The sequence below is a fragment of the Thalassophryne amazonica genome, chromosome 13, assembly GCF_902500255.1.
Source record: "Thalassophryne amazonica chromosome 13, fThaAma1.1, whole genome shotgun sequence".
In the NCBI taxonomy this organism is placed as follows: domain Eukaryota; kingdom Metazoa; phylum Chordata; class Actinopteri; order Batrachoidiformes; family Batrachoididae; genus Thalassophryne; species Thalassophryne amazonica.
The window spans coordinates 21,920,347-21,945,485 of record NC_047115.1 but is presented as its reverse complement, the minus strand read 5'-3'; the positions used below and the strand labels follow the sequence as shown (position 1 = coordinate 21,945,485).

The following is a 25,139-nucleotide window of genomic DNA, read 5'->3' as shown; positions in this document are numbered from 1 at the left end:
AACTGGATCTGGTTTGTTAGTTATTTGAAAGTATTACATTTATTTGTGAAGTTTAAAATCAGTTTGGGGTTGTAATATACATCATCAAATAATATAAAGAGGTTAGAATCAGTGGACCGTTGGACCAGTGGACCCTCCCCAATCGCAGAACTAGAGTAGGTCCTGATGGGTACTTTGATAGGAACTGCTTCAGAAGACCAGGGGCTGTGTATGTGTTTCTCCAGATAAAGTTGGTGTTGAATCAGGAAAGGGATCCAGTGTGAAATCTGTGCCAAATCAAAATGCGGATCTGTACTGGTCTGCTGTGGCGACCCCAAACAACCAGGGGCAGCTGAAAAACAATCAACAATTTTCCTTGTTCAGCGATGCTGTCATAAAATGATACTGTACATTGCGTTATAGCTACTATCGATTCTGTTGTACAATTATATTATACCTTATGTTACAATAGTTTATATTGCTTTTCTTTTCTAGATTAATTACAGTACCTTATTCACTGATTCCTAATAAAAGAAAAGTAAACCATCTATCACTGGCCAAAAAATGTATTACATTTTCATGTTTTAGATTAACTTGCTTAAAATATTTAATCAAAATGCTTAATGATTTGACACTTGTTTTTTCAAGTCAAGCCACAAATCCTCCACAGGACATGTTGTTTAGCCATTTATTTGTGGATATGGATTTATGCTTTGAGTTGTTTTGTTACTGGAAAACATTTTCACCTTATTAGCAGGTTTCTTCCAGACTGCACAGATCTTTTCACAGAGATTTTCCTGAGTTTTGTTGCACACGCCTTACATTCAAACGCTTGCAGCAAAGAAGCCTTACCATGGCACTGAGCTGTCAACACAAAGCTGCATAGCCGGACTGGTTTACATAACTGTAAGAACATTGAAAATGTTAAATAAAAACACTTCAGTCTTTACCAGTATAGTTCGGTTTAATCTGGCTACACCCTGTTATTTGTTGAGTCATCTTTACTTCACGAAAAGTATTTCATAGAGCCCATCCTAGCAGTTTTTAACATTATTATTAAGGGTTAAGTTCAAAGGCCAAATTTTGTTGTGTGTATGCATGTATACACAATGGCAAATGGCTTTCTTCTTCCAGACAAAACAGATCCCTTTTTCTTATTACTTCATCTTTCTTTCCTTTCACTTTCTCTCTCCCTATTCCTCAAACCAGAGTTGTCTTGACATGCTGACCAAAGTTGAATTCTCACTCGGCCCCTGGGTGGGGCACGCAGGGTGTGTGCATGCTGTAAAACATGACTCACATCTTTTGTTCAGAGTGTTAACTGTTTGTGTGTCTGTGGATAAAATGTGACATCAATTTTATGCAAGCTCCAACTTGACATTCATCCTCACAGACATTTGCAAGTCTACTTTAACATAAATGTTAAGTTTTCATATCGGAGTCAGTTTTAACTTAATTAGAAACGTGTATACTAGAATGGGCAACACTCGCGTCTTATGATCGATAGGTGGCAAAATCCAATCGCTCCACTGCGTCATGATACCTGGGTAATGGATTGAGCCAGGGATTGCATGTTGGAGTGAAATATGGTGGGGACCTTGTGTGCCGCTACGGTTATCACGAAGGCCCAACAGGAACCCTGAACACGAAACAGCTAAAGGTGCTCTGGAACACAAACAAGAAGTCCTCAACAGGAGATAAGGTGGAGAAGGTGATGGCTTGTAACCCAGTGGCTGTGAAGGCTGCAGCAGGTCCTCAGATCTCAATTGCCTGGTATTTACTAGCCATTGGACCTCACTAAGAAGAATCTGTCAAAGAACGTGTGTTTGTCAGCGTGCAATGGATGCAGTGCAACGACATTCCCACGTTATTGTGGTGCAGCTTAGCTAAAATTCCCATAAAAATAGTTCATTTTGTGATAAAAGCATGGAATTTGGCACACATATTCTAAATTAACTCATGTTTATTTTCAGATATGGGGCCATCCTGGAGCTGACCTCTAATGAGCTACAGGGGTCAATAAACAATTACACAGGGGTCAAAATTTAAAAATGCTCCAATCATGTTGAAATCTATACCATGTTATTTGTCTGATCATAACAATTCCAAAAAGGTATAGTTTGGACTATCTATGACTGAATTCCATGGAGTTATGGGGTAAAAACAGCAAAAATGGTGACAAAGGTCAGCTTCAGTTTGTACAGGGGTCAAAAGTTAAAGTTGCTCCAATTTTGGTAAAAAATTATGCAAATTATTGGTTGAGTTAATAGCATTTTAAAAAAGGAATCTGTCATGCTTAGTTACCATGTTACAGTGTAACGTGTCATCCATCATAGAATCCAATGGATGTCGACCCTGTTTGACCTTTACTTTGAAAACCAAGCATTCATCACAGTCAAAACTATTCCATTTATTAATCCTTTAATTTCAACCAATAATTTGCATCACGTTTAACCAAAATTGGAGCAACTTTAACTTTTGACCCCTCTACAAACTGAAACTGACCTTTGTTACCATTTTTGCTGTTTTTACCCCATAACTCCAGAACGTTCAGTCATAAATAGTCCAAACTACACCTTTTTGGAATTGTTATGATCTGACAAATAATGTGGTATAGTTTTCAACATGACTGGAGCATTTTTAAATTTTGACCCCTGTGTAATTCTTTATTGACCCCTGTAGGTCATTAGAAGTCAGCTCCAGGTTGGCTCCATATCTGAAAATAAGCATTAGTTAGCACAGATGCGACCTATGTGGTTGTGAGTGCCACTCTCACATCGGTCGCTACAGCCACAAGAGGAACAGCTCAAGACGTGCAGTCAACTAATTATTGGACAGATATTTTCACCCATGGTCACCCATGACTGAGAGAGGCCCACAGTGGCCTCAACATTTTATCAAGAATGTCCAACACTGAACCACTTTATCTTTGACTAACACACAAACCTTCCATCATGTTTAATACGTATTGGCTCCAGTTATGATCTTGAGTTGGACATTGCAAAGTCACCCAAAGTGACAGGTCACATGGTAAATGGATTGCATTTATATAACGCTTTTTCCATCTGCATCAGAAGCTCAGAGCTTTAGAATTATGCCTTGCACTCACCCATTCATGTCAGGGTGCTGCCATGCAAGGCGCTCACTACACCCTGGAAGCAACTAGGAGATTAAGGACCTTTCCCCAAGGGCCCTTTTTCCAGTCTGGCTGGATTTTTTTTTTTAACCGAGGATCTTCACTCAATACTTAACCACTAGACCATCACCTCTCCTATGACCAATAGAAAGGTGATGCATGTCTTTATATTGGTGTTGGTATCTGTCAATACCAAATCAGATCCAAGCTTTAAGGTGTTTTCTCCTTAAAATATCAATACAAGTATAATCACTGTAGTACAAAATTACATGCACTTAAATTTTATAAACTAAATAATTAAATCTTCAGAAATTTACTGGGCTGTAGGGAATACCATTTTGAATTAATGTAACAGCTTCAATATACAGTAGTGTTCAGAATAATAGTAGTGCTATGTGACTAAAAAGTTTAATCCAGGTTTTGAGTATAGTTCTTATTGTTACATGGGAAACAAGGTACCAGTAGATTCAGTAGATTCTCACAAATCCAACAAGACCAAGCATTCATGATATGCACACTCTTAAGGCTATGAAATTGGGCTATTAGTAAAAAAAAAAAAAAAGTAGAAAAGGGGTGTTCACAATAATAGTGTGGCATTCAGTCAGTGAGTTCATCAATTTTGTGGAACAAACAGGTGTGAATCAGGTGTCCCCTATTTAAGGATGAAGCCAGCACCTGTTGAACATGCTTTTCTCTTTGAAAGCCTGAGGAAAATGGGACCTTCAAGACAATGTTCAGAAGAACAGCGTAGTTTGATTAAAAAGTTGATTGGAGAGGGGAAAACTTATACGCAGGTGCAAAAAATTATAGGCTGTTCATCTACAATGATCTCCAATGCTTTAAAATGGACAAAAAACCAGAGACGCATGGAAGAAAATGGAAAACAACCATCAAAATGGATAGAAGAATAACCAGAATGGCAAAGGCTCACCCATTGATCAGCTCCAGGATGATCAAAGACAGTCTGGAGTTACCTCTAAGTGCTGTGACAGAAGACGCCTGTGTGAAGCTAATTTATTTGCAAGAATCCCCCTCAAAGTCCCTCTGTTAAATAAAAGACGTGCAGAAGAGGTTACAATTTGCCAAAGAACACATCAACCGGCCTTAAGAGAAATGGAAGAATATTTTGTGGACTCATGAGAGTAAAATTGTTCTTTTTGGGTCCAAGGCCCGCAAACAGTTAGTGAGACGACCCCCAAACTCTGAATTCAAGCCACAGTTCACAGTGAAAACAGTGAAACATGGTGGTGCAAGCATCATGATATGGGCATGTTTCTCCTACTATGGTGTTGGGCCTATATATCGCATACCAGGTATCATGGGTCAGTTTTGATATGTCAAAATACTTGAAGAGGTCATGTTGCCTTATGCTGAAGAGGACATGCCCTTGAAATGGGTGTTTCAACAAGATAATGACCCCAAGCACACTAGTAAACGAGCAAAATCTTGGTTCCAAACCAATAAAATTAATGCCTCGCAGATGTGGAGAAATCATGAAAAACTGTGGTTATACAACTAAATATTAGTTTAGTGATTCACAGGATTGCTAAAAAAGCAGTTTGAACATAATAGTTTTGAGTTTGTAGCATCAACAGCAAATGCTACTATTATTGTGAACACCCCCTTTTCTACTTTTTTTACTAATAGCCCAATTTCATAGCCTTAAGAGTGTACATATCATGAATGTTTGGTCTTGTTGGATTTGTGAGAATCTACTGGTACCTTGTTTCCCATGTAACAATAAGAAATATACTCAAAACCTGGATTAATCTTTTTAGTCACATAGCACTATTATTCTGAACACTACTGTAATACTTTGAAATGGCTCAGTCATTCCATTTTTTTTTTTACTTAAAAGTACTTTTCACAAAAAAAATGTAAAAGCCATATTGTAACAAATTGAAAAGTTGTCTTTAAATGGTCAGCTCACCCATTTGGGATCTGTTATATTCTACTGGAAAAAATGTGATATAAAAGGGTTAAACTATGACTCCAAGTTAGTGTACACTCCCAGTTGAAGGTCAAATGTCCCTTAAAAGTCTTTGGCATAAATTAAAGTATGGTTGTGTTTGGGCATGAATTCAGCCTCCAGTGAAATATATTTGTCTGATGGTAATGTTACCAGTGAAATATGACTCAGTGAAACCAGTTAGATAAGTTTAATTCAAAAGCCAATGATTACATGTACATTATGTTTGAACACCTCCAACTTGGTGTCAAACCAGCACCAGTGATCACTCTGTACGGATAGTACAGAGTGTAATTTGCTGAAAAACAGTTTCGTCTCTACATACAGCTTGGTCAGTGAAAGACTACTTTTCACCCCCGTTTGGATGACAGGACCTGACCAGTGGACCTCCAGTAACACCAATTTGAAATCACTGCAATTTATAAATGAATCCCCAAAATTGTACCTTATTGAAATCAAAACTCTTTATTGCAAAAATACACAATCTACCAAACATTAGCAGTTCATACAATTGCAGAACAACAAACAGCCGTTAACAGCAGTGGATGAATACAGTAAATAAGGATAAAATAACCAGTGTTGTGCTGTTAAAACTGGTGTTTTAACTTAACTTTAAATAAGGCCCCATTCATGTTTTTTTGTCAAGTGTGAACATGTTGGAATCTGGCCTGTCACAACCTAAATCCCAGTTCCTCAAGAGTCATACTTTTAGTGTTGAAGCTTTTGAAATGCACCACCTTTTTGTTTGGCAACAAACAGAGTGGTGTGATAAATCAGTAACGGTATTTTTTATTTCTACACAAATTACGTAGTTACTCTCCCAGGCAAAGATCAGTTTTCCCTTAAAAGTCTTTGGCATAATTAAAATGTGGGCGTGTTTGGGCATGAATTCAGCCTTCACACGAAATACATTTATCTAATGACAATGTTAAAGAGGAATTATGACTCAGTGAAACCAGGCAGGTGAGTTTAATTTGACAGCCAAAGATCCAACAATGCAACACTGAAGACACTAAGGCACACTTTACATACATTTAAAGTCTGAACATCTTGACTGTGTCAAACAGCGTACAGTAATAAAAAATTAATCTGATTAGTGTAATACACTGCAAAAGTTTTGTTCCACGATACAACATGGTCAATGAAAGACTACAACTTTTTTCACCTTTAAGTATTTCCATAAAAAATAGATTTTAACAGCAATTAAGATTAGCAGTTACACCAATTTATACTCTATTAGCAAAATTCTATAATATGAAACCATCTCCGCCAGTTTGGTGTAAAAACAAAAAACAAAAAAAAACTGCTAATACACAAAATGACCAGACTAAAAATTCAGGTAATATTGTTCCCCCTTAAACAAAATAAGCATTAAACCTACAATTTCAGATCAGTTTCTCCTGCCAAAAATCTGTTGCAATATTCTCAAGATTGTTGGGGATTTTTTTTTTTTTTTTTTTATTCAGCCACTCCTGAACATTTGTAATCTAAATGTTCCTTTTAGAAGAATCCTACAGTAAAATACTATCTACAATAGACATAATAATTTGCCTCAATGAAAACATTTCTATTTTATGGAGACAGAAAAAACAACCTTGCTATGTAAGAAAATTCAAACGCCGACCCGTGAAGAGTGTTATTAGTGTATTAAACAGATACCAAAATAGCACAAAACCGCCCCCTTCCCGGTTTTTCCCTTTGGTGACTAAGAACACTCAATGCTAAATTCAGACAACAAACAACGTTTAAAAAAATGCATAACATGGTGCAAAAATATATAAATACAACTGTTATGCACTTTTCCATTTTTTCCAGAGTATATTTGTTTTTGAATCTATGCCTTTCATTCCCTCTTACCTTCTGCACAATAAAAAACAGAATAAAAAAATGACATTTTGGAGAAATGCATAAAGTCATGAGCATGTGGGCCAAAAATGAAATGTTGATTCAGGATTTCATTTTCCCACCTTGAAAAACTCTTAGTTTGCACTTGCATTCTACACTGGAATCGAGATGAATGAGCCCTAAGGTCCTATGTCAGCTCTAACAACATCCTTTATGTTAAGTGCACTTGGGTGGTTTTGGATTGGATTTGTTAGAATCTTAATGTTAAAACTGTTCAGATGATCAAGCACAGTCCACTTCCAGAATACACTCTTTCCACTGACAGACCTAAATTGAGTGAAATGAGCCACCCTGGGTTTTGATGTAGTGTACAAAGAATGTTCAGTGTGTCCAGCAGGTCCAGCTCAGAGTGAAACCTGACAACAACTGGGTGGCTGGGTCACTGTGTCTCTAGGAAGAAGTGTAGATGTATTTGGTCTTGGCCAGGCCGGACAGCTCATCCTCATAGCGCGGCAAGCAGCAGAAGAGGATGGCACAGCCGATGGTGAGGATGGTGGCGCCCCAACCAAATCCATAGGCCCAGGTGTAGTAATAGTTGCCCTCAAAGATCGTCTCGTTGAATTTGACTGGATAGATGATCAGGGCAATGAACTGTATAATGACTGGACAGGAAGGCAGATGGGGAAAAATATGAGGAACAGACAATATACAACCACATGATATTTATGTTTTTTCCCCATACAGTGGCCATCATCATGTGAAAAAAGAAAATTAAGCAACTAGCACAAACTAACTGGTTAGATATAAAAACTGGACAAAATTGACAAAATCCACTTTTTTAATACCTGTAGAACTAATCCATGACCATGCCAGACAATATAACCAATAACCAGTTGTATATTGGAGTTTACATGACCTGCCTATGATTCCACTAATGAACAACCCATCTTATTGAATCTTTATTAAAAATAATAATAGCCCCAAAGTCATGAGTAGTACCCATCAGCCCCTCCTTTGTTTTAAAGGTATGAAATGTCTGAATCTGAACCGTTAGGAAGGCCTATGTGCTGGAAGGATGCCAATCACTGAAATATCAGTAGTAAACATCATAAAACAAAATTTAACAAGGGACACTCACTGTTCTGGTAAAATGGGCATGTTTGCAGCAATGGTGATTTGAATTAATGAATGGAATCTGAAATTCACATTGACCGTCAGCAGCCTTCTTGGTGGTGGGGCGACAGCCCTGGTCAATAGGTGTCTTTCTCTATCCACCAAGGATCTACCATGGAAAACCAAGTCCTCCTGCAGTTCATCAATTACCATACAGAAATGATATTTGAATTGGCTGCCATGGCAGCCATCTTGGTTGAGCAACAGGTCTGAATTTCAATAGGCGTCTTCCTCTACCCAACCCACGCCCATTAATCAATACCTACAGCAGGTCTTCTGTTAACTGGAAATTAAAAGTTTACCAGATGGGCGTCATTCGTGGCGACAATACCCCTTCAGGGGCTGAGAGGTAAAAAGAACAATTCCAACTAAAGATATACGTTGCAATATGCTCAAATTAATTTTACGTTTAATTACTTCTACTGGCTCCAATTAAACTTTTTTCCCTCCATGAGAATGTAGATGAACTGATAAGTTACAACAGGTGCCAACACATTAAACTCTTACAAAAGAAAGCGGCTTGATTGACATTTTACACACATAAAATTGATTACAAGCTCAAAACAAGAGAAAAAAGTTCATCAACCGGACAGATAATTAGAAAAAATGAAGAGAAGAGGCATACAGTCACACAACTGGCTCAATAACAGCTGCCAGAGTGCAGACAGGAGGGCGTGGGAAATACATTCACACAAGAGTGTCACAGTTGCGTCACCATATCAACATCTGTGAGGTCTACTGGTGGTGAGTCAGTGTTTATCCACGGTAGAAATCAGACCAGAGGGTATCGGGTAGCACGTCAAAACTTCCAGACAATTATTGTTAAGAAAGGCGCGACACCGAAATGTGTCACACCTGAACATTGATTTGAAAGTAAAAAAAAAAAAAAAAGTTCAACAAGGTGCCAACAATGATGATCTAGGAATACTGTTTCTGTACTAATGAGGTGAAATCTGTACAGAAAGATACTTAAGTGTATCACAAACTAATAAGATTCTTTACATCTTTTATCTCTTTTTTACAGAACTATGATACATGAGTCATTCCGGGCCATCTGTGTGGAATCAGGTGGCAAAATTCCCAGTAGCTGCAGCAGTGTGTGAAATAGCTGCAGTCTAAATTAAATTGCAAGTGGCAGATTTCAAACAAGACCTCATCATATACCTGTGAGTTATGTCTTGGCAACGAAAGGATTGTGAGATTTGTACGTGATAGTCTGTCTCCGCCCCATGTTCCAAGACCAGGTGCGGCGAGTCAAACCCCGACAAACATTGAATTATTGCCATAATTGTTGGGCACAAAACCCCACCCTGCCCTTCTCCTCAGTAAACACCCAACTCCCGGCTTCCTCCCCTTTCTCGCTTGTTTCCTGTCCTTACTCCATTCTCTTCAGACTGCAGTCCATTGTTCCAGTTTTTCCTCTGGAAGCATTTTGTTTTTAAATCACATTATCTGCTCTCAGCAGCACGGTGGCTTAGCAGTTAGCATGGTTGTCTCACAGCAAGAAGGTCATGGGATCGATTCCCACCTGCGGGCCTTTCTGTGTGGAGTTTGCATGTTCTCCTGCATTTGTGTGGGTTCCCTGGCTTCCTCCCACATCCAAAGACATGCAGGTTAGGCGAATTTGAAACTTTAAATTGTCCGTAGGTGTGAATATGTTTGTCTGTCTATATGATGCCCTGCGACAGACTGGCGTCCTGTCCAGTTCAGGGTGTCTCACGCCAGAATTTTAATTTGTTTATGCCATTTGGAACAAAGTAATTCAGGCTTCACTATATTAAAATTTCTAAAACTGTCCTCCTTGAATTCAAACTGAATGCAAATCTCGACAACTTGACATAAATTGAAAATATCAAAGCCAAGATGAGGGTTGCAATGGATCATTTGGCATCCTTTGGTATAAAACATGTCAATCTTCAGGTTTAATGCTGTTCTCTGGTGGCTATTCTCTGTCTGCCATGCTGCTTTCTCTTTAGACAATTAGTGATTTCTTGGACATACCCAAATAAAGACAACTTTTCTTACACTGAAACATTTTGCACCGGTTTTAATTACTTTGGACAAGGGTAATGGCAGAGAGGTCATATCTAACTCATCATTAATTGCATAAAATGAATGAAGACCACCCCAGCAAAGCGTCGTATGAGATACCAATGGTGAAGAAATGTAGAGCCTATCGCAGATCAAACTCCACAGTCAAAGAAACCAGGAACCAGGAGTTTGGAACCACAACCTTCTCATTACAAGGGGACAACAGTATCAAGTTTGTAGTCCCTCACTGTGTGGATGTATTTATGTGTGGGACACATACCAACAATGATACACAGCACTCCGACGATGGGCAGAAGGGAAACGTTGAGTGTGCAGCACAGAGCCACACAGGAGATGATGAAGGCAACAATGAGGATGAGAAGGCCGATGATCATCAGAGCAGCTACGGCCTGGGCCCAAGCTGGAAGTCAAACAGACAGAAATACTCATAAAAACCTGGAAATAAAGCTCCAAATAAACTGGAGCTTTTCAATTTGAAATTCAAGGAATGCACAGATACTATAAGTAAAATTGTTGTCATTGCAAAGGTAAATATTTATTTTCAAATTTTAGTATCTGCAGACACCGATAATTCTATATTATATTATTGAAGTCGCACCTGTGTGCATGTACATGGCTTTGATCACGGCGAAACCAGGGAGAGGTGACATTTGCCGTTTGGTATACTTATGTATTTCGGTTCAAGGATGAACACTGCAAAAACAGAACGTTGATAGCACTAATATTTTGGGGGAAATTACAGATAATAGCTAACAACAGTGAACAATGGGCATTGTGCTGCAATGCACCATGGGCGTTCAGAGTTTTGGGGTTTTAAATGTTATTGTGGTTCATGCTAGTTTAACAGTATTGTTAGTGTTATTTATTTATTGTGTTTTGTAGTTCAATTGGTTTAGTTAGTTTAGTCAAGTGTCATGTTTCTGTTACCATGAGTGGGAAGTGTATTGTATTTGATGTCTTCTGCCACCATCTCTGTTTGTAGGTATGTAAAAATAAAAGCACCTGCTTGCGGCAGGATGCAGAAATGACAAAAAGCTCTGTGTGCATGTATGGGTATAATTTCGATCACAAACAAACTGGGGAGAGCTGACATTTGCCATATGGTATGCTTATGTATTTTGGGTGAAGGATGAATGCTGCCAAAACAGAATGTTGATGGGACTAATATTTTTGTAGAAACTACAGATATTAGCTAACAACACTGGACAATGGACATTGGTAATTACATTCTAGACTCACACACCATTCCAGCAGGGGGTGGTAAATCATCTATATATTAAAAGCGAGCGTGATTTTTAGTAAGTTCACTGTTAAGTACATAATACTCTTATGTTAAAAATACATGGATGACACAAGAAAGTGAAAACACTCATTTCCGTTGTAGTCCATTTAAAAATCAAATGACAAAATATAAGTAATAATAAAATATAATAATAAAAATAATAAGTGTGTATATGATAACAAGAACCTAAACAATTTATAAATGCTTTAAGACAGTAAATTAACATAAAAAAAATTACGTAATTAACAGGAAATAAAAAGGGTTGTTGAGTTCTTCTAAAAACTGCTGAGGTATAAGGTTCTAAAAACATTCTGGGACTCACATACTATTCCAACTCATTATAGAAACTTTGCATAATTTATTACCACCATTGAAAAGTGTCAAGTACATATTTTATAAACACCTAATCTAGAGCTCGTGGATCCCCACGGGCAACATGCTAGTTCACATTTTAAAGCCGTCACTGGCCAATACAGATATTTTCCTGATATAGTTGTGCATCCCTAGTGGATAGTAGACTTTGCTTCCCTCCAGTTTTTTTTTTTTTGGTAGATTTTGCACAAAATTTAAACACACACACACACAAGAACCATTGCAGGAGCAATGGCACATTTCTGCAATATAAAATTGTATTTCTGTCAGATTAATTTGTTATTCGCTGCAATTGAATCTCTGAAACAAGAGCTTCATTAAATAAGCCTTTCAACTTAAAAAAAGCAGAGGGTCAGAAAGGTTTTATTCATTGTTGTAGCTTGAATGAACACTTTATCACCAGTGACAAAGTACAACGTGACAGCACATTCCATAGAAATGCGGGGAAGCTTACACTCACTGCACACACCTGACACACCCTTAAATAACACACACAAATCTGGAGGCAGATTATACAGCGTCAATCTAAAACCCTGACCCGAAACCCTGCACCCCGCCCCCCTTTCAAAAAAAAAAACAACAAACAAACAACAAAAAAACCTCAACCTAAACCTTTAACTGAACACGACTGGGTGGTAAAAGGAATTCACAAATGGCATAAAGCTTGTAACTGTAAATGTACTAGTATCTTTATGTGTGAAAACTTCAGCCAAACACATAACGCAATGTTACAACCAATTTCCTGAAACCAGACCAGTCCACTAAATTATTCACGTGTGTTTGTGTAGTGGAACTGCGCCCTACCTACCTTGCCTTCAGGCATCGCTCTCTCTCCTCAGGCACTCACCTGACTAGTTCTACTGGTTCAGTTCTCATTACTCACCAAAGCACACTAAGCACAACGGCTTTTCACTTCCACAGTAAATTCTTAAACGCAGCCATGTCAGAAGCTCAATAACTAATTTATGGTCACATTACCACAGTGTGAAGGTGGGAGCAGCTCACAATGCTAAATGAACAACGAATGCTCCATAACATGTCAACAATATCTTAAAATATAGTAACAACAATCACATGACCGGCCTACAAAAAACCTATATTAGATATATGACTGATGAATATAACATTACATTTAAGCATTCATTGGTTTCAGGATGCAATGCTAAAATTTTAAAATGGGCTCACAGTTTGCACCCATTTTAATTTTTGATTATGCTGCCAATTAAGGCAGCATTTACACTGCACAGGTAGTCCCCCCCTCTCAGATTAGTGAACAGTATAATCCGCTGTAATATTTAGGCAAGTAAAACTGGAATTTAAGAACAGAACTTGTGGCTGGGGATGGTACCAAAACTGTTTATCATTGAGCCCATTTACAACCCCTGGCAAAAATTATGGAATCACCGGCCTCAGAGGATGTTCATTCAGTTGTTTAATTTTGTAGAAAAAAAAGCAGATCACAGACATGACACAAAACTAAAGTCATTTCAAATGGCAACTTTCTGGCTTTAAGAAACACTATAAGAAATCAAGAAAAAAGATTGTGGCAGTCAGTAACGGTTACTTTTTTAGACCAAGCAGAGGAAAAAAATATGGAATCACTCAATTCTGAGGAAAAAATTATGGAATCACCCTGTAAATTTTCATCCCCCAAATTAACACCTGCATCAAATCAGATCTGCTCATGGACATTGACCCTATGTGTCTTTTTGCAAGGAATGTTTTTGCAGTTTTTGCTCTATGGCAAGATGCATTATCATCTTGAAAAATGATTTCATCATCCCCAAACATCCTTTCAATTGTCCAAATATCAACATAAACTTGTGCATTTATTAATGATGTAATGACAGCCATCTACCCAGTGCCTTTACCTGACATGCAGCCCCATATCATCAATGACTGTGGAAATTTACATGTTCTCTTCAGGCAGTCATCTTTATGAATTTCATTGGAAAGGCACCAAACAAAAGTTCCAGCATCATCACTTTGCTCAATGCAGATTCGAGATTCATCACTGAATATGACTTTCATCCAGTCATCCGCAGTCCACAATTGCTTTTCCTTAGCCCATTGTAACCTTGTTTTTTTCTGTTTAGGTGTTAATGATGCTTTTTTTTTTTTTTTTTTTTTTTTTTATTTTTTTTTTTGGCTTTCGTTTAGCTTTCTGTATGTAAATCCCATTTCCTTTAGGCGGTTTCTTACAGTTTGGTCACAGACGTTGACTCCAGTTTCCTCCCATTCGTTCCTCATTTGTTTTGTTGTACATTTTTCGATTTTTGAGACATATGCTTTAAGTTTTCTGTCTTGACGCTTTGATGTCTTCCTTGGTCTACCAGTATGTTTGCCTTTAACACCTTCCCATGTTGTTTGTATTTGGTCCAGAGTTTAGACACAGCTGACTGTGAACAACCAACATCTTTTGCAACATTGCATGATGATTTACTCTCTTTTAAGAGTTTGATAATCCTCTCCTTTGTTTCAATTGACATCTCTCGTGTTGGAGCCATGATTCATGTCAGTCCACTTGGTGCAACAGCTCTCCAAGGTGTGTTCACTCCTTTTTAGATGCAGACTAACGAGCAGATCTGATATGATGCAGGTGTTAGTTTTGGGGATGAAAATTTACAGGGTGATTCCATAATTTTTCCTCAGAATTGAGTGAGTCCATATTTTTTTCCTCTGCTTGGTCTAAAAAAGTAACCGTTACTGACTGCCACAATCTTTTTTTCTTGATTTCTTATAGTGTTTCTTAAAGCCAGAAAGTTGCCATTTGAAATGACTTTAGTTTTGTGTCATGTCTGTGATCTGCTTTTTTTCTACAAAATTAAACAACTGAATGAACATCCTCCGAGGCCGGTGATTCCATAATTTTTGCCAGGGGTTGTACATGCACTAAGAGCCCGATCATTATCTGATTACTGGAGTTATCAGATTAATCAAGTGGTCATGTGAACAGCAAAATACAATATGCTTTATCAGATAACAACAGCTATCTGATACACATCTAGATTTCTCTCCAACAGTCCGATTTCTTCAGTACATATATACCATTAATCTGATTTGTTTCTTTCTTTTACATCTACACGTGTAAAAGCAATTGACACTCACATTTTCAGAGGTACAGCAGGGCTCCTAACACGTTTCATCAGATCACAAAGTTTCCAGAGTCCATTGTGTATGTAAAAAAAATTGCTAGGATGCACAAGGGCGCTTCAATGTCCACTGTGCCTTGTTTCATCATTCAAAAGAGCAAATTTCTTGGCGATGTATGCAGTTTGCAGACATATACGCTGGATTTGAGCGGAGTTTGTCATAGTTTAAAGCCATGACATCCTATTTCCTCATTGTTTGTGCGCCAGGACATCAAGCAACTCTGCCGCACCTCCTCACTGAGCGAGATCTATCTTTTTCTTCAAGACATGGAGATGATATTGCTCCATCAGTCTGTTCTCTACTTCAAAAGAAAGCCAACTAATGAACCAAAATCAAGTAAACCAGGTTTTTGATTTGAATTACTGAAGTGCATATAATGCATCAAATAAGATTATTACCATGATCCGATTACTCCAAATTATGGAATTATTATGGTCACGTAAATGGGGTCACTGCTGCAAATCTGTGAAGGCTAACTGAAACTTTTCACTGGTAACGCAGAATAGTACCAACAAAAAATTGAGGTGTTAAAGACAAGACTCCCGTTCCCAACTAGCTATATACACACTGTTAGTTTGTGGTTTAGTGAGTTAACTTTTATGAATATTTATTGTTATTACTGTTTTATATACCATGTTGTAATGTTTGATTAGTTTTGTTCGCTTAAAAAAAAAATCTATATGGATATTTGACAATTATACTTCTGTATATCGAGCAATCATTTCAGCATTATTTTGAAAGATATTAATTTTTTTTTAGTAATGCGCGTGAAGATTATTACAGTGGGATATTATGAGTTAAAAGTGACTAATCTGAATTCCACTGAAGCAAGATACATAATGGCCTACTGCATTGTTCACACACATTAGTTTAATACCAATAAATGTTGAGCTTGTGTATTTGTTTAGTGTGAAGCTGTAGAATCGTGAACATGACTAAGCGCGCATGAGGCGAACAGAAAATGAGTCATATGACGCCATCCAGTTGTTCAACAGTTTTTACCTTCTTTCCACCCTATACTTCACTCTGATCTTAAGGAAAGTGCGTTAGAATTTTGACAAAACACCAACGCAACAACACGTAAAGCCTAATATTCTGTCTGTGGAGGTTTTTGTTGAAGTGCAATTCCAGACCAGCATGACATTTGCACAGTCAGCAGGGATCAATGCGACACTCTGAACCTACTCAGCTGTTTTGAGCGACAGGAACACAGATGCTAGTGTTTAAACTTGTACTTTATCAGTGTGAACTTTTTTTTTTCTTATTTTTGTGTTGGAAAAAATAAATAAAACTTCAAATTTAGTGATTGGAATTCAATTCTAAAAGTGTTAAAATAAAAAAATACAAAAAAAAAAAGGCTTTTAAAATTCATATTCTGCATTTTATCTGCAGAGATCATTCAAAATCTGGTTTTATCTATTCTTTATACCCTTTGCCAACAGTGTTTATATGCCAAAAGATGACATCTCGCTCACAGAGAAACTGCATGTTCTGGGAGTGCACAAAAATTCATCTAATTATAGCAGAAGGGACCTTGTTTTCACACCAGTGTTCATTCCGTCACACATCTCAACACATCAACAGTACTTTTTCTGTCTGACAAGAAATCCACCCAAGTAAATTTAAGACGGAGCGTGAAACACAAAACTGCAGGGAAATAATGTGTGCGTAACCCAGGCAGCAGCTCTGTCTTTTGTTTGACTAGCAAAGGCCTGGACTAAAAAAAAGGGGAAAAAAGTGCAGCCCACAGTTTACAGCACAGAACACAACTGCAAGAACATTAAAAGAAAGAAAACAACAGCAGAAAAATGCCTGGAAATGATCAAGATTCTGCTCGTCTCACAGCACTCTCTGTTCCATCACCACTTTCGCAAACAATTCCATTTCTAAGATCTCAATAATTTATGTGTTTCAGCCCGTTTGGTTCAGACTGATTAACGATCTGTCACACCTCTTTCATTAATTGTGCCACGATGGAGTGAAAAAGGGAAAATTCGGAATAGAGCTCAAACAGTTAGTTAAATAAAAAATTAGTGCATGTACATAAGAGTCACGGTGGAGTGGTTTCTTTAGAGTTCTCCGTTTTCACTCTGTGTCATGTCTTGATTTGGCACAAGTTTTACACCAGATGGCCTTTCTGACAATTCCACATGTATATTGTGTACAGGGTTCTCACCAGGATTTTTTTTCCCATAGCATAGGGGGTACTTATCGGGGCATAGCTGTGCGACGAGCATTGCAGGCGCGAAAATTGTAGGAGGGTCTGGGGCATCCCCCCAAGAAAATTTTAAAATTTACAACCCTTTGAAACACTATGTCCTGCATTTTGAGGGCCACTTTGTGTTGCTAACTGGGATGTTAAATAATGTGCGACATGTCCTTTAAAGAAGAAGAAAAAAAACAAACTAAAATGCCCCAAATATGCTGGTTAAATCGCAGCATAGGGGCCCCCATGCTCCACCGCGCTGGCGAGAACCCTGGTGTAGAATGCTGCACAGAAGGTCTTGCACCACGATTTTGTAAGAATCACACCAACCGTGTGCACTACAGTACTAACAGAAGAATTGTGTACCAGTTTTAAAACAACTCACCTGGAAACAATAATAGGCAAAACTTTGACTTATTTCTTGTCATATCAAAGACAAGTTCACTTTTTAAAAACATTGTTAGTAATCAAGCCCGTGGTACTCTACTCACCACTAGTAATTGCTTTGTTTGCGAGAAATCCTTATTTATTTTTTAAAATAGTTCAGGAATTAATTAATTAATTAGAGTGAACAGGACAGGTCCTGTGAGTTATAAAAATAAACCACACACTCAAAATAGCAACAAAATAATGCTCGCAACCTACTTTGGAATCATCTGTACTTCAGTCCTACACAGATATCGGACAAAGTACAGCGAGCTAGGTATACTTCTTCAAATATACTGGTTTGTAACAGCTGTGCTATACAATTCTTAGATGTTAGCTTGGGTGAGTTTATTTATCATGGTTATTGCACGTGGGTTTTGCATTACGAGTCCCTTTTTAAAAAAAGTTTATGAATAACACTGAACACAATGTATAGCAAACAGAATAAAAAAAAACAAAATCAAGAACATAAGTAAGCATGACTTATATACACAAAAATCATGCGTTCGTTATTAATAAACAGTAATTAAGAGCCTTCTGCTTTTAGCTTTTCCTCTCCAATCAGGGTCAACACAGCAGATCTGAGATGGATCTGCATTCTGATTTGGCACAAGTTTTAGGCCCTTCCTTCTGCAACTCCATTATTACATGGAAAATGGGCAGGGGAACCTTCTGATCTGCAAACAAGTATACTAACTGGTTGGCCAATATGCCTGCCTTTGTACTAATAAACAATCAATCATTATATTATTATTTTTTTTTTTACAAGCAACATATTACTCCAGTGACTGTAGGTAGTTTTATTACGTTTCAAAAACAAAGGGCAAATCAAGTGATGCGTGTTCCGGAATAAGCCGAAACTCGATTGTTGTGATCATTTTTACATTATGGAACAGTGTATTGAGCCTACTGTCACTACTTTACTGTGCAGAAGAAAAAGTAAACAAATGAGCAAATGCAGTGTTTTTTCTAACTACAAATTCAAATTTTGAAAATGACTTCAAATGTTAGTTTTTTTTAATCTATAATAACCATTGGGTGACTACGCAGCTGCAATACATAAACACAATAAATGCAGCATCCAATGGATCAAGCTAGGAAACAAGATTTATAGTCAACTCATATCACCTACTAACTCGTAGCTCCCACTTGGTCAAGTTGTAGCACGTTTCATTGGTCAATGGATTTGGTTGGGTTAGCACAAATATTCCAAAGTGATTGTAGGGTTTGGGTCAGATTCAGTAATGCCAGCACAAAGACACCGAACATAGAGAACGTTTCTGAAACAATGATGTTATAGCCCTGCCTCTAACCTCAGCTGCTCATAATTGACATTTTGTTAACACTGTAATTTAACAAACTTTTTTTTTTGTCTTGGTGGATCATTAATGGGATTCATTTTCACTGAGTGTATCGGAGGCCAGCAGGTGTCACTGTGCAGATGTAGTTAGTAAACCTCACTCCCAACAGCTCAGAGTGCAGCCGCTACATGAGCACAATGCTGAAAAGTAGACAGATGGTTGTGGTGAATGATGATAGTTAACAGAATGCGGCGAAGCTGCTAAAATAATTGCAGAAAGGACTTTCAACTTTTAAAATACGTTTTTTTCTTTTTGGTGGTGGTGGGCTGAGAAACACAATGGAGCACTGTATTATAATAACTATCAATGAAAAGTGCTACAAGTTGACCTGATGCCAGAAACGATATGGCCTCAAAACACTAGTTGTGGCCACTTCCTGTATAGAGAGTTTTCATGTGACGTATCGGTCACGTCATTTTGTGTCCCATGCCCATTCTGGATTACGACACGGTGGTCGCTTTGATTACAATTCGTGCATTTGGCGAACAACTGCAGAAGTTTCAACGTCGGTGTGAAGAAACCTCACAGCACCGTGTCGCTGAGGGAGATCCGCCGCTAACAGAAATCCACTGCTCCCAGAATTGTATTTTATTCGGCAATAAAATTATATAACAATACATAAAAATACTGCAGAGGACAACAAGAATGCTTCCTACGGATGCTTATTTACATTGTGGTCCTTGAGCACCGAGCTGCTGATCCGCAAGCTGCCATTCTAGTGCCTGGTGAGAGAAATCACTCAGGACTTCAAGACGACCTCCGCTGTGATGCTCTGCAGGAGGCCGGCGAGGCTGACCTGGTCGACAGCTTCCTAGTTCACAATATCGCAGTGTGACACGGTCGGCCAGTTCGTTACATTAACACTAAACTCACTATCTGGTATAATATACAGATCCACTGAACCAACTGCTACACATCTATCACGATAAAATAGCTTTATCTCGAGGATTTAAAGCCTCGTAATACCCGGACATTCTCTTCATTTTTCTATCACGCGTCAGCCTCCTTGTAATCCAGAATGGCGACGGCACCTGTCCTGCAGCAAATCGGTCACGTGATTGAAAACCCTCAATATAAGCACTCTATAGAAAGTTGATTTTCGGTTAATCTGGTGCATGAAAGTTAACTACCTTTGATTCACTTTGTTCTAGGTTATGTGCTCTGTTAATTTAGTCATTTACAAGATGACAGCATTTATTGTTTCTGAGTTACTGCTTACACAGAGTTGGCTGGATTAATTCAGTCACCTAATTTTAGAATGTAACAGAAATTCTGTCATTTTAGAGGTGAAAACTAATCACGCATTTGGCTTCTCGTCATTTTTTTTGTGCTCAAACCCGTCAGTAAAGAAGAAAACCAGAAGTTGAAGTAGAGCCTGTTGCAGCTCTGAAGACCTGATAAGTTCAGACTAAACTTCAGTCTGTAGGCCTCCTCCTGAGTCCTGGCCGGGGGGAACACCGGCGCTTCATTTCGCCGTGAAACACTTACGGTTGGTCATAAGCGACCTGCACTGCCAGTCGTTGTTCCTGCCTCGGCATTCCTCCCACATACTGGCGTAGTGGGACTTGGCGTCCTCGTCCTCCACCCAGCCCGAGGTGACCGCGATGGCGATCAGGTCAAAAATAATGGCGAAGAGCAGCAGCAGGGGAACGATCCACCTGCACCGGGGGTAAGCGATCCCGCAGCGGAACATTACCGACGATCACAGCGGCGAAATAAGAACAGCGAGAGCAGCCTGGCGCCTTTTCAACGGTGGCTCCGTGTGGAAATAAAATTAAAAAGCCCCACCCGAGTTTGTAATGCAGCGAGATCCACACGAACGTGTTTGTGTTGAACAGCGGGGCTGGGCCACGGGAGGCAGAGCCAACCCCGAACCGCCCGGATCAGGTTACAGTCGGAATAAAAAAAAAAAACAACAAAAAAACCCATAAAGTTTAACCAGACAGGGAGGTTCAAACATTCCTGGTTAAAATGTAAAAGGCCACAGAACAGCAGCAGAAAAAAATAAAAAATAAAAAAATAAAAATCAGATATTGTGATATTGAGCTACCACAAGATGGCAGCAAAGTTAAGAAAAAAGACCGTACGAAAACTATTAAAACGAGGCATTAAAAAAACTATTTCTTTGAAAGGACCTTATGATGTCGCACAAACCCAAGATGGAGGCAGTTTTATTTATTTATTAATTCATTTATTATTTTAAACGTGAGTACAACAAGCGGCAGAAACGGGGAAAGCGGTGAAAGAGATTTCAAAGGAAAGAAAAGAAACATGTACGACCACAAGATGGCAGCAAAGTTTTTTTTTAAAGTGACGCAAGCATACTACAAAAAAAACAAAAAAAAACAAAACAGAAAACAAAAAAAAAAAACAAAAACGTGAGAACCACAAACCGCAAAAACAGCAATAAATCGCAGCAAGATTTTAAAGAAAATAAAAACGAGGTGTAAAACGGAAACGAAAAAGGAAAAAAAAAAATCACAACAAAAATACCCTGGGCAAGATTTTAAAAAGTCAGATCATTGTAATATTGTACTATAGCAAGAAGGCAGCAAAGCTTCAAAAAAGATGTGAGGGCCATAATAACTAAAACAGGGATAAACTGTGACAAGATTTTTTTTTTTTTATGGTGAAAGATTGAAACATTGTGTTACCACAAAATGGCAACTTAAAAAAAAAAAAAAAAAACTATAAGTGCAGCAGCTAAAACTGTGATAAACTGGCAAGATTTTTTAAAAAGAAAAGGAAAAAAGAATAAAACTTTGTGATATTGTAATTCAGCAACATACCAGCAAATGTTAACAAAACAAAGCAATGTATACATACATATAGTAACAGCTAAAACTGGAATAAACTGTGGCAATCTAAAAATAAAAGAATTAAGTCATATCACTTTGACTTTTATTTTGGTAATAAAATTACACATACAATACATATGAAATGTATTACAAAGGATTAACACAATAAAGCTTCAAAAAAGATTATTCGTTTTCTGTTGTCCTCAAGGATAAAAGTAGTCACAGACATACATGGATAAACTATATTTAAATAACTAGAGACTCAACAAAAGAAAAAAATATCCAAAAAAGTGGCAACATTTTAAAAACACAAATAAGACAAAATGCAGCCCCTTTTGTCTGTGTCTGTGCCTAATCATTGAAGTGAGTAAAAAATGGCATAATTTGGATCTTTGACCCTAATGACCTTGACCTTTACTAAAATAAACCTTTTTTTTCTGGGGTTGATTGTCCTCCACATATCAATATTTGTTTGATGTCACCAGACTTCTATTTTGGTTTAAAAATGCCCAAAATTAATCTTAAATTAATCTTCATGGAGTTGATTCAGAAATTACACAGAACCTAATGGTTACCCTCTCCAGAATATCTGTATCTTTGTTAAACTCATGCTATTTTTTTCACATCTGCCTTTTTTAAAATAGCTAGATTCTGTGATGTTGTTTTACATGTAGACCAATAAGATTCATAAGGATCTGAAAATTCACCCCCAAAAGCTTAAATCTGAGGCAGGACTGGGTTTGCTTGTATTTAGGCATTATTATTGGACCACCAACATCAGGGCTTTAATGTTTTGGCAGTAATGCATTCCAGGCAATCCAGCCTCGAGGGCACCCTTGTGGCTACATATGGAAGCTGAATCAGCTCCCAACTCCTCCATCCCTGCAATATTATTTTCCAAGCTGCAAGAACCTGGGGCTCTGAAAAGGATAAATTTTGTTTTGAAAAACACTGTTGGAATTCTAAACCAGATAAGAAGTGGTCTGAACCTGCCAGAGACCTCCATGCACAGACAAAACATACTATGCACAGAGGGACCAGGGTTTAATTCCTATTGAGGGACTGTATGTTGATGGATGGTTTCACCCTGTAATTTGCTGAGAAATTCCAACTGACATTGTACAGATGTTTGAAAATTAGTCATTACAACTTTGCAACTTTGAAATCCTTTCAATCACCCCAACCTTCTGACCTCTAGGTACACTGTCTCTAAATTTGTATGCTGATTATATGAACTTGCATGAGATAAAAGTGTATCGACAATACAGATTTGTTCTGATAATGTCACAGTTCACATTTTTTCACATGTCTGGTGATATTTCTGATCTCTTGTTGGCATTTTTCTAGTGCTGTTTCTTGCATGTTTATTCTGAAACACTTCTGAAGTATTTACTTTGTACTCTGTGCTGTTATTTCCTTTTGTGCTTTTATTTTGGTGGATTATTCTTGGTATATTTCACTGGCTTCACTTCCTGTCTCATGGCTGCTTGGGCTTCTGTTGTCATATGAACACTCATTTCCCAGTAAACCATGCCACATAAATCATGCCACATTTAACCAACACAGCCCTTTGCTGTAGTGCCAGATTGTCTCTTTCCTGTTTGTTTTCTCACGTTCTAGGTCTGTCTTTGAAATCCAGTTGCCTTCCTTTGCTTACTGAGCCCTGCCTGCTGTTTTGGACTGTTTGCCTGCTATGTTAATTAGCTGTTCTTTGACCCTCAGCCATTTTCTTTACTTTATCAGATTGCTAAATCCCTGACTGTTGACACTGACGTTGCGTTTTGGACCGCCTTGCTGTTGCCTCAAACTTTGCTCTCACCCACAGTTAACCCAGCTCTCCATGGACTGTTTTTTTCTGTACAGCTTAAACTACTTTGCTGCAAATAAAAGCTGTTTCTTTGCCAATCAGTGTGGTTCTCTGTTCAGGGGTCACTGATGATGCCTTCAGTTGATCCAGTTCAGAGTTGTCCAGCATCTTTATTACTCTAAATCCAAGTTGCATAAGATTTACCCTTCTGTCTCACCCACTGTGTGACAGATGTCACTCGGAAGACAGCACAATGTCTCACATGTTTTGGCTCTGCCTTTCACTCACTGCATTTTGGACTAAGATATTTGACTGGTACTCAAAGGCCTACAAAAGAACCATCCAACCGGAAGCTGAACTCACTATCTTCAGATACTCAGAACTAACCCTGAACTTCGCTACAGCCCTGCAACAGTCTTTGAAGCTTCTGTTGCTAAATGACTCATTATGAGGGACTGGAAATCCCCTTCTCTCCATTCCTTTCAGAATGGTCTGGCTGACATGATCTCAGTCATACAGATGGAAGAACTCAGGTTGATTTGCAAGAGCCAATTAAAAAAAGAAGAAGAAAAAAGAAATCATGTTATCTGGGACCCTTTTGTGGCCTTTTTGAATGACGTCAGGGGAGCATGAGAACTCTATCTATCTATCTATCTATCTATCTATCTATCTATCTATCTATCTATCTATCTATCTATCTATCTATCTATCTATCTATCTATCTATCTATCTATCTATCTATCTATCTATCTATCTATCTATCTATCTATCTATCTATCTATCTATCTATCTATCTATCTATCTATCTATCTATCTATCTATCTATCTATCTATCTATCTATCTATCTATCTATCTATCTATCTATCTATCTATCTATCTATCTATCTATCTATCTATCTATCTATATCTATCTATCTATCTATCTATATCTATCTACCTACCTACCTACCTACCTACCTACCTACCTACCTACCTACCTACCTACCTACCTACCTACCTACCTCAGATCAGAAAAAGCTGGGATGGTATGGAAAATGTAAATCCCTCCAGCCCCAGACACAGACAAAATCAACCAAAACATATTTCATGCTTTGTGTAGTCAGCTGTATTTCTGGCCTGCAACACATTCCAAATGAAGTTGTGACAAAAGCAATTAGAGCTAGTAATGAGGTTAAAAACAAAATTCAAGGAATATGGAGGAAGTCCAGTGTGTAAAGGGCAAGGGTACAAGTTGAAGCTGAATACCCATTATCTCAGATCCTTCCGAAGGCACTGCATCAAGAACCATTATTCATCAATACCTGATATAACCATTTGGGTGAGGGATTACTATGGCAAACATCTGTCAATCACTACATATAGCATTACATTCACAAATGCCATTCAAAATTTTACTGTACAAAAGAAGCCTTCTGTTAGCTTTGTCCAGAAGCAGTGTTGATTTGTCTGGGCTTGGACTCATCTGGCTTGGACTATCATGAAGTGGAAATGTGTATTGTGGTCAAATAAATCAGTATTATAGATCTGTTCTGGACGAAATGGATGCCATGTGCTCTGGAACAAAGACAAAAAGGACAGT

At 38.1% G+C, this 25,139-nt stretch overlaps 1 protein-coding gene across 1 annotated transcript; it reads right to left on the bottom strand.

Moving 5' to 3' along the window:
- Positions 1–5,526: 5,526 nt before the first annotated feature.
- Positions 5,527–20,784, bottom strand: perp (p53 apoptosis effector related to pmp22). Its single transcript, XM_034184220.1, has 3 exons — positions 20,443–20,784; positions 10,414–10,554; positions 5,527–7,591 (listed from the first exon to the last, which is right to left on the bottom strand). The coding sequence occupies exons 1-3, from the start codon at positions 20,645–20,647 to the stop codon at positions 7,380–7,382; spliced, it is 558 nt and encodes a 185-aa protein (XP_034040111.1). The 5' UTR covers positions 20,648–20,784; the 3' UTR covers positions 5,527–7,379.
- Positions 20,785–25,139: the final 4,355 nt, after the last annotated feature.

Bases quoted from the DNA above. Each gene is read 5' to 3' on its own strand.
- perp (XM_034184220.1), bottom strand. From the start codon at position 20,647: ATGTTCCGCTGCGGGATCGCTTACCCCCGGTGCAGGTGGATCGTTCCC. The intron at 10,555-20,442 runs GTAAGTGTTTCA...TTTGACTTCCAG, and splicing joins CAGGTCGCTTATGACCAACC to CTTGGGCCCAGGCCGTAGCT. The intron at 7,592-10,413 runs GTATGTGTCCCA...CTTCCTGTCCAG, and splicing joins AGTGCTGTGTATCATTGTTG to TCATTATACAGTTCATTGCC.